Source organism: Bubalus kerabau, chromosome 4 (assembly GCF_029407905.1).
Source record: "Bubalus kerabau isolate K-KA32 ecotype Philippines breed swamp buffalo chromosome 4, PCC_UOA_SB_1v2, whole genome shotgun sequence".
Lineage (NCBI taxonomy): Eukaryota > Metazoa > Chordata > Mammalia > Artiodactyla > Bovidae > Bubalus > Bubalus kerabau.
In genome coordinates this window covers 19,430,434-19,443,146 of record NC_073627.1, presented here as the reverse complement: position 1 = coordinate 19,443,146, position 12,713 = coordinate 19,430,434, and the positions used below count along the sequence as shown (strand labels likewise).

Below are 12,713 nucleotides of genomic sequence, written 5' to 3'. Positions count from 1 at the left end.
CCCTGAAAGAGAGGTTTCCTCACTCTGTCCTTCCCTTGTCCTGCTTGTTTGGCTTAAGGTCTCCCAGATCTCTCATTCTTTTCTCCCAAGTCCTTCACAGTTGCCCTGCGGTGCTTACTTTTGGATCTTGAGTATTAGAAGGCAAAGAGAGAGTTTAGGGGAAGAGTGTGCAGAAAGGAACCATTGAAAGCCCAGGTTTGTCTTTCAAAGTTCCCAGTGTCCTCCACAGCCGGTTCATGGAAGCCCGGAGACAATTGACTGCATTTCTGCCCCCTGAGAAGCAGCCCCCACCTTCTTGGCCAGAGGTGCTCGTGAGCCAGTAGAAGGTGGCGGGCAGGACCCCTGGGCCGCTCTCAACATTGCCGGCACCCCAGACTGCGAGTCTGTTCTGAGTGGCTGCTTCTTTCTCAGTGTTTCCTCTCACTCTGCTTTGTCAGCTTTGTCTTGCAGATGGTAAATAGCCTTGAGATAACCTATGAGATGGAGAAGGCAATGACACCTCACTCCAGTACTCTTGCCTGGAAAATACTATGGATGGAGGAGCCTGGTAGGCTGCAGTCCATGGGGTCGCTGAGGGTCGGACACGACTGAACGACTTCGCTTTCACTTTTCACTTTCATGCATTGGAGAAGGAAATGGCAACCCACTCCAGTGTTCTTGCCTGGAGAATCCCAGGGACAGGGGAGCCTGGTGGGCTGCCGTCTATGGGGTCGCACAGAGTCGGACATGACTGAAGTGACTTAGCAGCAACAGCAACCTATGAGAACAAGTTTGTCAACACACAGATCAAGACTTACCAGTTGAATATTTTGTATACAAGTTCACTCAGTTGACAAGCAGTTATTGAGTGCTCTTTGTACAATTCAGACCTCAGGATGTCACTGCTCCCTACCATCCCCCTTAAAGACCCATTCAGGATGTCCCACAGCCCTTAGGATAAAGTCCAGCCTCTTGTAGCTTGCAGGGTCCTCCACGATTGGACCCCGCTCTTCTCTTCAGCCTTGTCTCCTAGTTTCTTTTCCCTCCTTTCATCTCCAGGTCTTGACTCTGTTCTTCCTGCAGTGTACCCACCCTCCCTGCCCCACCCAGTCTACCCCTGCCTAATTCCTAATTATCCTTGAAATCACATCTTTTTTTTCTTTTTATGCAGGATCTTAGTTCCCTGACCAGGGATCGAACCTGTGCCCACTGCAGTGGAAGCACGGAATCTTAACCACTGGACCGCCAGGAACATCCCTGAGGTCACATCTTTAGATGTTTCTTCTAAGAGGTCTTTCCTCCATCTCCTCCTCATCCCCCCATACTTCATTATTGCGGACTTTCATTATGCTGAGTGGCAAGTGCCCGCTTGCTTTGTCTCTTTGGGCCCCATGATGACAAGGACCTGCATCCATGTCATTCACCAGCTCCTGCCCCAGAGCTGGCGCTGTCTAGGATTCCGAGAACAGATGGTGAAGGTGCAAATGGCAGTGCCTGGTGCAGGCAGGACCTGGTAGCCAGCCTGAATGAAATGATGTGGCCTTGAGACTATTGTCATCTGGTGAGGAGGATCACTTGTATCTTGTCCGTGAGATCATCTTGGGGAAAAATGATAAAGGGTTCTGAAGTTTAAATAAAAGGGGGTATAAACTCAAAACAAGATAGGGAAAATAGATTAGCACCTACTCAAGACTAGAGTAGGGATCCGTGGTATGTCCCAGGGGTCTGGCCCTTGGCTTATTAGGCTCAAAAAATTATACATGGCAAGGAAATGAAAGTGGATTGACTTCTAGTCAATTAATTCACAAGGACTACTTTATAAATTAATCAAAAGGCCAGTTTCTAAACTAGGGGAGAAAAATATAGCCTTTCTCCCAAGGAAACCTTCACTTAAGAGCAGCTTATAAATAGGAGTCAACCAGATTCTTCCTTTCTGTGACCCCATTGTTGCCTGTTGGCAGTCTTTGACCCTTAGCACATTGGTTATGACTTGTTTCTTGACTATTTCCCCAGAAGATGGTATGTCTTGTGAGGCCAGGGACATTTTCCCAGCCCTGTCCTGGTGCATGATGTCCAGCCTGTGTTCAGTAAATGTGCTGGGTGAGAGTTAGATGGTCAGTCCTGATGGTGTTGTCCTTGGCTCATGGCCAGATGCAGCCATTTCCACTACATCTGCCCCACTGATCCATCCCTGGTAGGGTCCACAGTTGCCTGTTACACATTAGAATGGTGTGTTTGGGTCAGGAGTCTGACCATCAGTAAAAGCTTGAGCTGAATGACAAGAATGTGCAGAGCCCTGTGCTGGGAGCCATGGACTCAGTGGGTCCTCTGTAAAGGCTCCTTATTTATTTTTTTTTTTTAATTTTTGTTGTCTTCTCTTTGTTTTTGTTTTTAATTGGAGAATAATTGCTTTACAATGTTGTGTTGGTTTCTGCCATGCAACAGCTCGAACCAGCCATTAGCACTGTATCTATCTCCTCCCTCTTGAGCCTCCCTCCCCCACCCCCGTCTGCCCCTCTAGGCCATCACGGAGCTCCGAGCAGGGCTCCCTGTGCTGTGCAGCAGCCTCCCACTAGCTCACTGGCTGCTTTACGCATGGTGGTGTATATATGTCAGTGCTGCTCTCTCTTCAGAAGACTCCATTTTTTTTTTTTCCAAAATTTTATTTATTTATTGCTGTGCTGAGTCTTCGTTGCTGCACAAGGTCTTTCTTTAGTTGCAGTGAGCCAGGGCTACTTTCTAGGTGTGGTGTGCAGGTTTCTCATCGCAGCGGCTCCTCTTGTTGCAGAGCGCGGGCTCTAGAGTGCGGGCTCAGTAGTTGTGCCGCACAGGCTTAGTTGCTCCACAGCATGTGGAATCTTCCCGGACCAGCAATGGGACACATGTTCCCTGCATTGGCGGGTGAACTCTTAACCACTGGACCACCAGGGAAGTCCGAAAGACTCCATTTTTAAAGTGTACTAAACATTCCCCCTTCTGAGTTGTGAGCATGAATGAATAAGCTCTGAACTGTAGAAACTACCAGGGCCAAATAATTCCAGGGGCCGAAATGATATGTCTGATGCGTCCGAGTTCTGTCAGATAGGTTTGGTTTGGCTGGGGTTAGGAATCGGGGCTCTGTCTTCTCAGCATCCTCTGTACCCCTTGTGGATTGCACAGGGGAGGGGTGTCTATCCTGCGGGGATGTTGTGTCAGGGGGTGACTTCCCAGCAGTGTGGTGTAGACTCAGTGATTCAGCCCAGAGGCACTCACAGGGCTCTGTAAACACCGTGGGCCTGAGTTGGCAGCTGCAGTTAACTGGCCCCTGTCGGTGAAGGCCCGGGCTGGCAGGACCCAGAGAGAGCCCGGCGCCTGGACGCCATTGTCCACCTCAGGAATGGGCCTGGTACATTGTCACTGCTGTTGACACAAAAGCTGCCTTGTTGCAACTCCTTATAAATCCATCCAGGTCTATGGGCCTGGGCCAGAGCCATGACAACACTCTACACCAGCTGGGAGGCAGGAAGCCAAGTTAGCCGAGATACATGTTTGTCATTTAGTAACCGAAGGGGGATTTGAAAGAAGGTCCAAGACACCAACCACCTTGGCTCCCAGGATTGTTCTGAAGTTTGGCCACGAATTGGCCCTCAGTTAGGGGCCAAGGGTAGCAGGAGAGACGGTCTGCCATTGCCAAGGATAGAGTGTTCTTTGGATGGAGGGCTCCTGGGGACAGGAGGAATTTGCTGAGGTCAGTTTTTGAGCTGAGCCCCTTCCCTCCCCAAGAAAGCCAACGATGAAACTCATGGCTGTGCTCTGCTTGCAGGAGAAGTTGTGAACACACATGGTCCTGTGGAGCCTGACAAAGACAACATCCGCCAGGAGCCCTACACGCTGCCCCAGGGCTTCACCTGGGATGCCTTGGACCTGGGGGACCGTGGTGTGGTGAGTAGGCCTGGGCTGACCACCAGCGTGGACAGGGCACCATGTTCACCGAGAGAGCAGCCAAGGTGGCTTCTCCTCGGGCCTTCCTCGAGGACTCTTCTAAGAGCCGAGCCAAGCAGGGCTAGCAGATCCCTCCCATCTGTTGCCTCTGGGATCTGCCCACGACTCCGCCTGAATAGCACACAGCATCTCTGGCACGTTGAGAGTTAACCCCTGCAGTTCGCTCCCCAAGGCGGATACCTCTTCTTCATGCTTTGATTTTCCCTGTTCGTCTGTTCATTCAGTCCCTTGTCTTTGCGATGGAGTGGTCTGTTACTTGGATGACATTCTTGGCCTGCCACACTTCCTGTGCTTAAGTCTGCCCCTCTACCCCTGGTGACTCAGTTTCCTCTTAAGCACTAGATTGCTTGTTCCAGGAGTCCCTGCCCTGCCTGGATGAAAAGGATTTGTGAGATTAAATAGAGTTTTTGGTAGTTTGCCTTGTTCCCAACAGCTTGGAGCCCCAGGGTATTGGCCTTGGTTTCTGCCGGGGTTGGGGGGGGGGGGGGAGGGGGCCGCCTCCGCCTCTGGCAGAATACTTCTAAGGCGGCTCCTCTTCTCTCTGCAGCTGAAAGAACTCTACACTCTCCTGAATGAGAACTATGTGGAAGATGATGATAACATGTTCCGATTTGATTATTCCCCAGAATTTCTTTTGTGGTGAGTTGTAAGGACTTTCCTACAGTTCTGAGGCCACAGAGCAGAAAAACAAGGCACCAGATTGCTCATCCCTCCTAAGTGCCAACCTTTTAATGGCAAATCAGTGTGTGGTTTTTGAGACTTGCTTCCAGTGGAGCTCAGAATTGAAACTTTATTTAAGGCATAATGACTGGGTGAGAAATTCCTTTATGGAATTGATACCCAGAAGAAAAAATTGTCTGTTGTATAATGACTTTAGGTGAGAACGGAAGGAGGGATGAGACCTGCTAAGATTTAAAAGAATAGAGGGTCATTTTCAGTCTATTTCCTGAGCATGTTTGGTTGTATAGAAATGGCCTTGCCTAGCTGAGCACTCCCTCCCCTTTTTGGCCTCATTTAATATCCAAGGAGGTAGGGCATGAGGCTGGCACAGAGGGGACTTGTCTGAAGGGGGAGGGAAAGGAAGACCGCCAGAGTGGAAGGCGGGGAGGAGATGGAGCCCAGAGCTCCAGAGGCTCCACACCCGGCTCCTGACCACGGGACCCGCTGGATTTGGAGCCAAGGAGGCTGGGGCTCCAGCTCAGGCTGTCAGAGTCAGTGAGCACAAAGAAACTGGATCAGTATGAAATCTTCAGTGTGACAGCCCTGGATTGGGTAAATAGGCCAAGTGGACTGAGCAGCAAGAAAGGGCTGTGACTTGGTCCCATTGGTGTCCAGGAGGATTTGGCCTGAAAGTAGATTTCAGAGAATTGAGCTGTTCCCTCCCCAGGGAGATGGTAGCATGAGGTTAGAGCCAGACTCGGTGGTGGGCCCAGACAGTCTGCCCAGCCCGCTGGCAGGCAGCCCCATGCCCACAGCTCCTGTCTCTCTTCCAGGGCTCTCCGGCCGCCTGGCTGGCTCCCCCAGTGGCACTGTGGGGTTCGAGTGGTCTCGAGTCGGAAACTAGTTGGGTTCATCAGCGCCATCCCGGCAAACATCCATATCTACGACACGTAAGCACCAGCGCCACCCCCGACCCGTGTTCCCACCGTGGAAAGTGGGGGGAAAACATATACATAGCTTCCATAGAAGCAGGAGGGAAGTTCCCCTGAAGGGAGGGAACTTGGGTTCCTAGGAATAGAAATTCATGATAGGAACTGCCCATCTTGCTCTGAATTGTTGCTGGAGCTCTTGTCTGTGACCTGGGCTGGAAGGGGTCCGCCCTGAGGGCTGACCCACTCCCTGACCAGCTTGTTGGCACTTACGCCAGTCACGCGTCGCCATGCTCGAGCCACTCAGAAGTGGGCTGGTGTGACTCATACCCATGGTTGTGGGGCCTTCCAGCTCTGCTCTTCATTTCTTTGGAAATGTCAGAACCATCTATCTACCACAGCCTTCTGCGCTTGGGGGAGTCAGAACCCCTGAAATCGTAGGATAGTCCTTGACTTCTGTGGGGTTCCTGATGGCTGAAGATGGGGCTCGCTCAGCCTGCTCTGGGGGCTTCACCAGGAAGATGCTGGTGGTGCCTTAAATAAAGGAGTTTGCTTGAGTCCCTCTTACCTTTGGAAGTAGAGTCTGTGTTGAGGAGAGACTGGGTTCCTTGCCTGGTGCAGCAGAGCAGGGCGATGGGAGGGTGTTCCTAGCTGCTGAGCACAGGTGGGGCCAGAACACGAGCCTGTGCTGGGGGCCCCGCTCCCTACACGGGCCTCCCATGCTTGAAGGGATGGCCTCGCCTGTTAAAAGCCTGGGTTTTCTCTTGACTCTGCAGAGAGAAGAAGATGGTAGAGATCAACTTCCTGTGTGTCCACAAGAAGCTGCGCTCCAAGAGAGTGGCTCCAGTGCTGATCCGTGAGATAACCCGGCGGGTTCACCTGGAGGGCATCTTCCAAGCTGTTTACACTGCCGGGGTGGTGTTACCAAAGCCTGTCGGCACCTGCAGGTAAAAACCTCTTCTTGGAAAGGTTCTCCAAATGGTGGTGTGCCCACTCGAGTTGGGGAGCTTGTGTCACCATGAGTCACAGCTCTGCCCCTCAGCTCAGCGCATGGCCCAGAGCATCCGCTGTTCTGGTGTCTGAAAAGGTGGGTGGTGGTGCCCACAGGAGCCGGGTAGGGCACACGGGGAGTGAAAGGGAGTCAGTAGGAACGACAGCCTGCACAGCGCACGTCCTTTCCAAAGGGGTCAGGCTTTCTTAGCTCCCTCTGATTCCTGCCATGTGGAAATGGCAGGGGGTCAGTCTGCTGGGGGTTTGTTTTAAAGGCTGAGCCCAAATCTGGTTCTTTATGGTAAATGTCGTATAGTTTTAAATGAGTGGCTCTGTTTTGTTCTGAATATTATGTGGGCCAAAGAGAGCATGTCTCATCTCTGTGAACCAGGCAAAACCTCTGCCTTTGAAAGTTCTTTGGAACAATTAAGTACGCTCTGCCTTAAGAGCTTCTAAAGTGAAAACATCAGTTAGGCGCCAAAGAGGAGGGAGGCAGAGGCCGGATGTTCGGAGAACCTCAGGTCTTTTCCACTGATTTGATTCCCTGAGTGAGGACTACTGTCCCAAGACAACTGCTGGTACGGAGGAGGGGCTTGTGAACTTGAGGAAGAAATTATGGGAAGAGCTGTGGCCGCTCTGCACTGCACTCACTGTGGGGTACGGAGCTCCTGGGCGGCCGGCTCAAGTGGGGCCTGACGGCTCTCTCACGCCACCTGCTGGCCATCTGGAGAGGTCCTCTTAGTGCGACTTGCCACGGCCCTCTGAGGACAGGAGGTCTGTGTCCCCACAGGTACTGGCATCGGTCCCTAAATCCCCGGAAGCTGATTGAAGTGAAGTTCTCTCACTTGAGCAGAAACATGACCATGCAGCGCACCATGAAGCTGTACCGACTACCAGAGGCCAGTGGGGCCCCGGGGCCTGGGCAGGAGCGGGAGGGAGGCCTGGAGACTGGGAGAGCCTGGTGGGGCCTGAGCCAGGGGCAGGGGGCTCTCTTACCAGAAAAGCAGCCCAGCCCATGGTTTCCGGATTCCTGGCCTTGCCCTTTCTGTCCTCCTCTTATCTGTAGCCTGGGTTTTATTTTAGTTGGACTTTCTGTTTTCCTGAGCCTGCACCTGGACTTGCTTCTCTGCCATCTGTTGGCAGACTCTGAGAGCGCCTATTCTGTAATCTCAGCCTGAGGGCAGCACAGTGGGGAGAGGAATCTGCTGTACTGCAGCCCATCCCAGGACCAGTGTAAACGAGCCATAGAGTGTCTGTTGCTACTTCTGCTGAGTCGGGTGGAGGATGGGTGACTGAGCCTGCGAGGGGAGCTGAGATTTCCAGGCTCAGTCCTCCTGCTCAGATTTTGCCGCTGAAGGGCCGGGCAGCTTCGGTGAGCTGGTTTTCAACTCTGGGCCTTGGTTTGCCTGGTTTGCCAGTGAGATGGATGCTCCTGGGTCTGACAGTCCCTTCTCTTCCCTCAGCCCTTCCAGGCAGGGCCAGCACCGTCACTGGGTGCCGGCTGACCGAGGGCTGACCCCCCCGGGCCAGGGTCATCAGCGTCCAGTTTGGAGGGCCCGCTGCAGCACAGTTAGGCACTGCCCAGGAGACCAGACTAGGGAGCCGCGACGAGTGTCCCTCCTTTCTGTTCTCATGTGAGACTGGTCCCGCCTGCTAGGCAGACAGAGAGCATTCTTTTAAGTGGTGGTGCAGCTAGGAGAATGTCTCTGGACCTCCTTGCCTGTGGGAGAACCCCAGCAGGGCTGCTTTTTCAGTCTGGGATTTGAGGTGTCACTGTGGGAGGTGCCATGTAGAGATAAGGTCAGGGAGTGTTCCCTAGCGACATTAGGTTTAGCAAGGAGTTTTGGCAGCTGGAGTTTCTGGAGCTGCAGTTTTAAAAGCAATTCCTGTTCACCTGACACTAACACAACGTTGCTACTCAAGTATACCCCAGTGTAAATGTAAAGATAAAGCAGGTCTTGCACTGGGAATCAGTTGTGTCAGGCAGTGACTGCGATATATAAACCTGTCATTATTTAGTCGCGAAGTTGTGTCCTGACTCTTTTCTGACTCCATGGATTGTAGCGTGCCAGGCTCCTCTGTCCATGAGATTTCCCAGGCAAGAATATTGGAGTGGGTTGCCATTTTCTTTTCCAGGCGTCAGCATGGAACCCTGTCTCCTGCATTGGCAAGCAGATTCTTTACCACTGAGCCACCAGGGAAGCCCCATATAAACCTACTCCACCCCATTTTCAGATTTGGCTGACCTCACCTCAGACGGTAAAGAATATGCCTGCAATGCAGGAGACCCAGTTTCGACCCCTGGGTTGGGAAGATCCCCTGGAGAAAGGAATGGCTACCCACTCCAGTATTCTTGCCTGGAGGATGAGCAGAAGAGGCTGGCGGGCTACAGTACCTGGGGTCGCAAAGAGTCGGGCACTATCGAGTGACTAACACTTTAATTTTTTTCACCTTTGTGTATTAAGCCCTTGGGGATGTTCCCTCAGCCACAGTATTTATTCCCGAGCATCACATGGCTTCTTTTCCACTTAAGCATTTTCTAAGGAGAAGCAGCTGTGGAGTGGGATTCTGGCAGGAGATTAAGTCCTGGGAATTTAATGCTTTTCTTCTGAATTTAACTGGCATCACTGTCCTGCTGGGGGTGCTACTGGTCCAACGGTGTCCTAGTGGACATCCCTAAGTGGGCATCCAGTGTAGACTCTGCTGGGCCCCCGGGGTTCCCCGGTGCCTGTGGCTGGGTGCCTGTGAAGTGCCCTAAGTTGGTAGGAGATGGAGCCGTGCAGAAAGAGACGAGCTGCAGTTGAGTGGGAGAGGATTGTGAGGCTCGAGGGTGGGGAGCTAAGAAAGCCTTTGGGAGGCCCAGGAACAGCCCTGGGCTGGACCCACTTCAGCACATCCATGCGTTGGCCAGGGCTGCTTCTTCACGGCACCGTTGACACTTTGGGTCAGGTAGTTGTTGGTCAAGCAGACCATCCTGTATGTTGCAGAATGTTCACCAGCATCCCTGGTTTCTCCATGCCAGTAGCCACCCTGCCCCTAATGTGACAACCCAAAAACATCTCCAAATATGGTCAGATGTCCCCTGGGAGGCAAAACCGCTTCTGTTGAGCACTCCTGGGCCAGAGATACAGACGGGCACAGCTACAACAGCCACTGGTTCCGAGGGTGGCTGGTCTTGGGCCCTGTGCTGGGGCGTCTGGAGCAGGCAGGGCTGTGATGGGCTGTGTTTTCTTAGGAAGCCAGCCTGGGCCATGTGGATAAGAGATTGACGCAACAGCCTTAGCCAAGGATGGCAGCCTTAACCGGCAGGGAAAGGGCCAGATTCACCGTGAGGGCGGGACTTGTGCTTGCGGATGTGGACAGGGGGTGAGAGGGGGCTGCCTGAGATGATCGAGGAGGCTCTCTTGAGGGCCTGGGGGGTAGACTCAGGGTCAGGGTAGGAAGGCAGACAGCATGAGCTTTTCGGTTCGTGGAGGACTTGAGAGGGAGCCAGGGCGCTCATGGTCAGCACATCTCACGCTCTCTGGTTTCTTTCTTCCAGACTCCCAAGACAGCTGGGCTGCGACCAATGGAGAAAAAGGACATTCCAGTAGTGCACCAGCTCCTCAGCCGGTACCTGAAGCAGTTCCACCTCACGCCTGTCATGAGCCAGGAGGAGGTGGAGCACTGGTTCTACCCCCAGGAGAATATCATTGACACTTTTGTGGTGGAGGTGAGCGGGGATGCGTGTTCTGGGCCTTGGCCCTGTGGACAGGGAAGCGTTCTCCCGCAGTGATGGGTATCCCCGGGCTCGGTAAACGAAGAGCAGTTGACCAGAGAGTTGGCACCCTAGCCTTCCTGGACCACCTGTGCTTGGGCCCCACTAAAGGCAGGAAGTTGTAGCTTGCATTTGCTAAAAAGAACTCTTCTGGCCCTGGCGTGAGCCCTTCATCTCTCCTTCCCTGCTGCTGACCCTGAGCAGAGAGAGCTGAGCCCCACTTGGTCAGGTGAGCTCTGCTGGGTCTGGAGCTGGCTGGACGTTTGCGGGGCCATGAGCTGTGAGAAGGCCCTGTTGCTGCAGGTGGGAAGGGAGTGTGGCAGAGTCAGTCCCCGGCCCAGCCTGGGTTTTCCTCCCAGCGCTGTCCTCAGGTTCCCTCTTGATGTGTTTTCTCCTCCCTGGGTATCCTGTTTCAGTTTCCACCCATTCATCTGGAGGGACAGAGCTGCCGAGGGTGGCGGAGGGCAGTGGGAACATTCTGTTCCCAGGCTGCGCGGCCCCTGTGCCGGTGTGACCCTGCCTTCTTTATTGTCTTCCCATCAGAATGCAAACGGGGAGGTGACTGATTTCCTGAGCTTTTATACACTTCCGTCCACCATCATGAACCACCCGACCCACAAGAGTCTGAAGGCTGCTTACTCTTTCTACAATGTTCACACTCAGACCCCTCTCCTAGACCTCATGAGCGACGCCCTCGTTCTCGCCAAAATGGTGAGGAGCCAACCAGAGGGAAGGGGTGGTGGGGCGGTGCCGAGCACGGCTCTCAGGAGCTGCTCCTGGGCGGGGGGCTTCAAGGCCTCGTCGTCTTCCTGCTTCACTCTGGGAGCAGCCCAGCAGTTTCCAGCCCGTAGCTCAAAAACTAGGAGGGAGCAAGGAGTGTCCACACCAGGTGAAGGCATTGAACTCCTGATGTATTTCAGTGAGTTTTGTTCTCATGGGAGGCGCTGCCAAGAAGCCTGAATAGCCAGGCCTGCACGGGGAGGTGAGGGGTTCTCCTTACGACCTCCTCAACGTGGGAATGGGAAGATTGGTGGTGTCTGTTGTGGTGAGTCATGAGCCGCTGACTGGGGAGGGCATGGCGGGGAGGGGCCCAGGTTTCTCTCTCTCCTGAGAGGTCACCGGGCAGCCCTGCCCCGTGGGGTCTACCTGCACTCGGCCTGGCCCACTGTGCGCCGGCCGCCAGCCACCATCCAGTCCCTGATCGAGTCTGTCACAGCCTCAGAGAAGCATGTCACATGTCATAAAGTCCCTCGGTGCGCCAAGGCCTGGGACTTGGGGCGTCAGGGAGTTGGGGAACAGTGAGGCTCAAGAGCAGAGGTGCTCTTGAGCACCTTCTCTTAGGAAAAGGTTCAGGGCTTGGTCTCCAGAGAGGACTGTGGAAGTTACATGCATGTTTCAGGGAAGCATAGCAATGGGAGCGGCGGCCTGGACTCTGGGTGCACAAATGCATCCTTGGGGGGATGCTGTGGAGAGGCCAGGTAAGGTGGCACTCAGCATGTCATGAGAACTGCCACCAGAGAGCAGGGCGCTAACGGGAGTCTGGATGTCCACAGAAGCAGCAGGCGCCTCTGAAGGCAGGTCGCTGCCCTGGCTGCCTGCCCGTGGGGCGGTTCTGATACAACAGGAGAGAGAGGGCAGGAATGCGAGGCGGCGTGCACCCATCCTCACCTGTCCTTGTTTCTCCCTGCTGCCCCACAGAAAGGGTTTGACGTGTTCAATGCACTGGATCTCATGGAGAACAAAACCTTCCTGGAGAAGCTCAAGTTCGGCATTGGGGATGGCAACCTGCAGTATTACCTGTACAATTGGAAGTGCCCCAGCATGGGGGCAGAGAAGGTATGTACATTCTGGGCACGCCCCCCACCGCGCTCCCCGGCAGCTGGGCCCACGGCGGGGCTGGCCTGGGTCAGGTGTTGGTACCTGTAACAGAAGCAGGGCCTGGGGTCTGGGATCCGGCATCAGTCTGGGCCCTGGAAGAGTCCCCTCCCTCTGGTGGCCACACGAGCAGGGCCAGTGTTCCCCTTTGAGCAGCAGGTGTGAGGGGGGCAGAAGGCACAGGCCCCTGAGCCACACGGAAGTGGGAAGGTTGTCAGCCTCCTCCCACCAGGCGAGCGGCCTCGTCCAGTGCGGCAGGGCTTTGGGACTGTCCCAGGACACTGGCCAGTCACATGCCCGTGGTCTGCCAGGAAGAGAGAGTCTGACTCAAGGGGCTGCTGCCCTCGACTCAGCATGGCCCTTCCTCCACCAGCTCCAGAGGGCAGCTCAGGGCCAGGGGAAGCCGACACTTATAGGGTACCTGGCGGATGAACTGGAGTGCGGCCTGGTGCCCAGTATTCCTCAGGGTGCCGCAGATAAAGGCTCTGATGTCTGAAGCATCAGGTAGAGGTTGAGTGAGAGCCCAAGGCTCGCCGGAGTCT

General features: G+C 54.2%; 1 protein-coding gene across 3 annotated transcripts in view; it reads left to right on the top strand.

The window, feature by feature from the left end:
- NMT1 (N-myristoyltransferase 1) overlaps nt 1–12,713 on the top strand; it is a 33,969-nt gene that overhangs the window by 17,685 nt on the left and 3,571 nt on the right. For all 3 annotated transcript variants that reach the window (XM_055575664.1, XM_055575666.1, XM_055575665.1), the window contains exons 4-11: nt 3,782–3,900; nt 4,508–4,599; nt 5,454–5,570; nt 6,326–6,496; nt 7,330–7,438; nt 10,081–10,251; nt 10,840–11,007; nt 11,995–12,132. In XM_055575664.1, the coding sequence (XP_055431639.1) occupies nt 3,782–3,900; nt 4,508–4,599; nt 5,454–5,570; nt 6,326–6,496; nt 7,330–7,438; nt 10,081–10,251; nt 10,840–11,007; nt 11,995–12,132 (1,085 nt within the window). The remainder of the gene's footprint in view (nt 1–3,781; nt 3,901–4,507; nt 4,600–5,453; nt 5,571–6,325; nt 6,497–7,329; nt 7,439–10,080; nt 10,252–10,839; nt 11,008–11,994; nt 12,133–12,713) is intronic.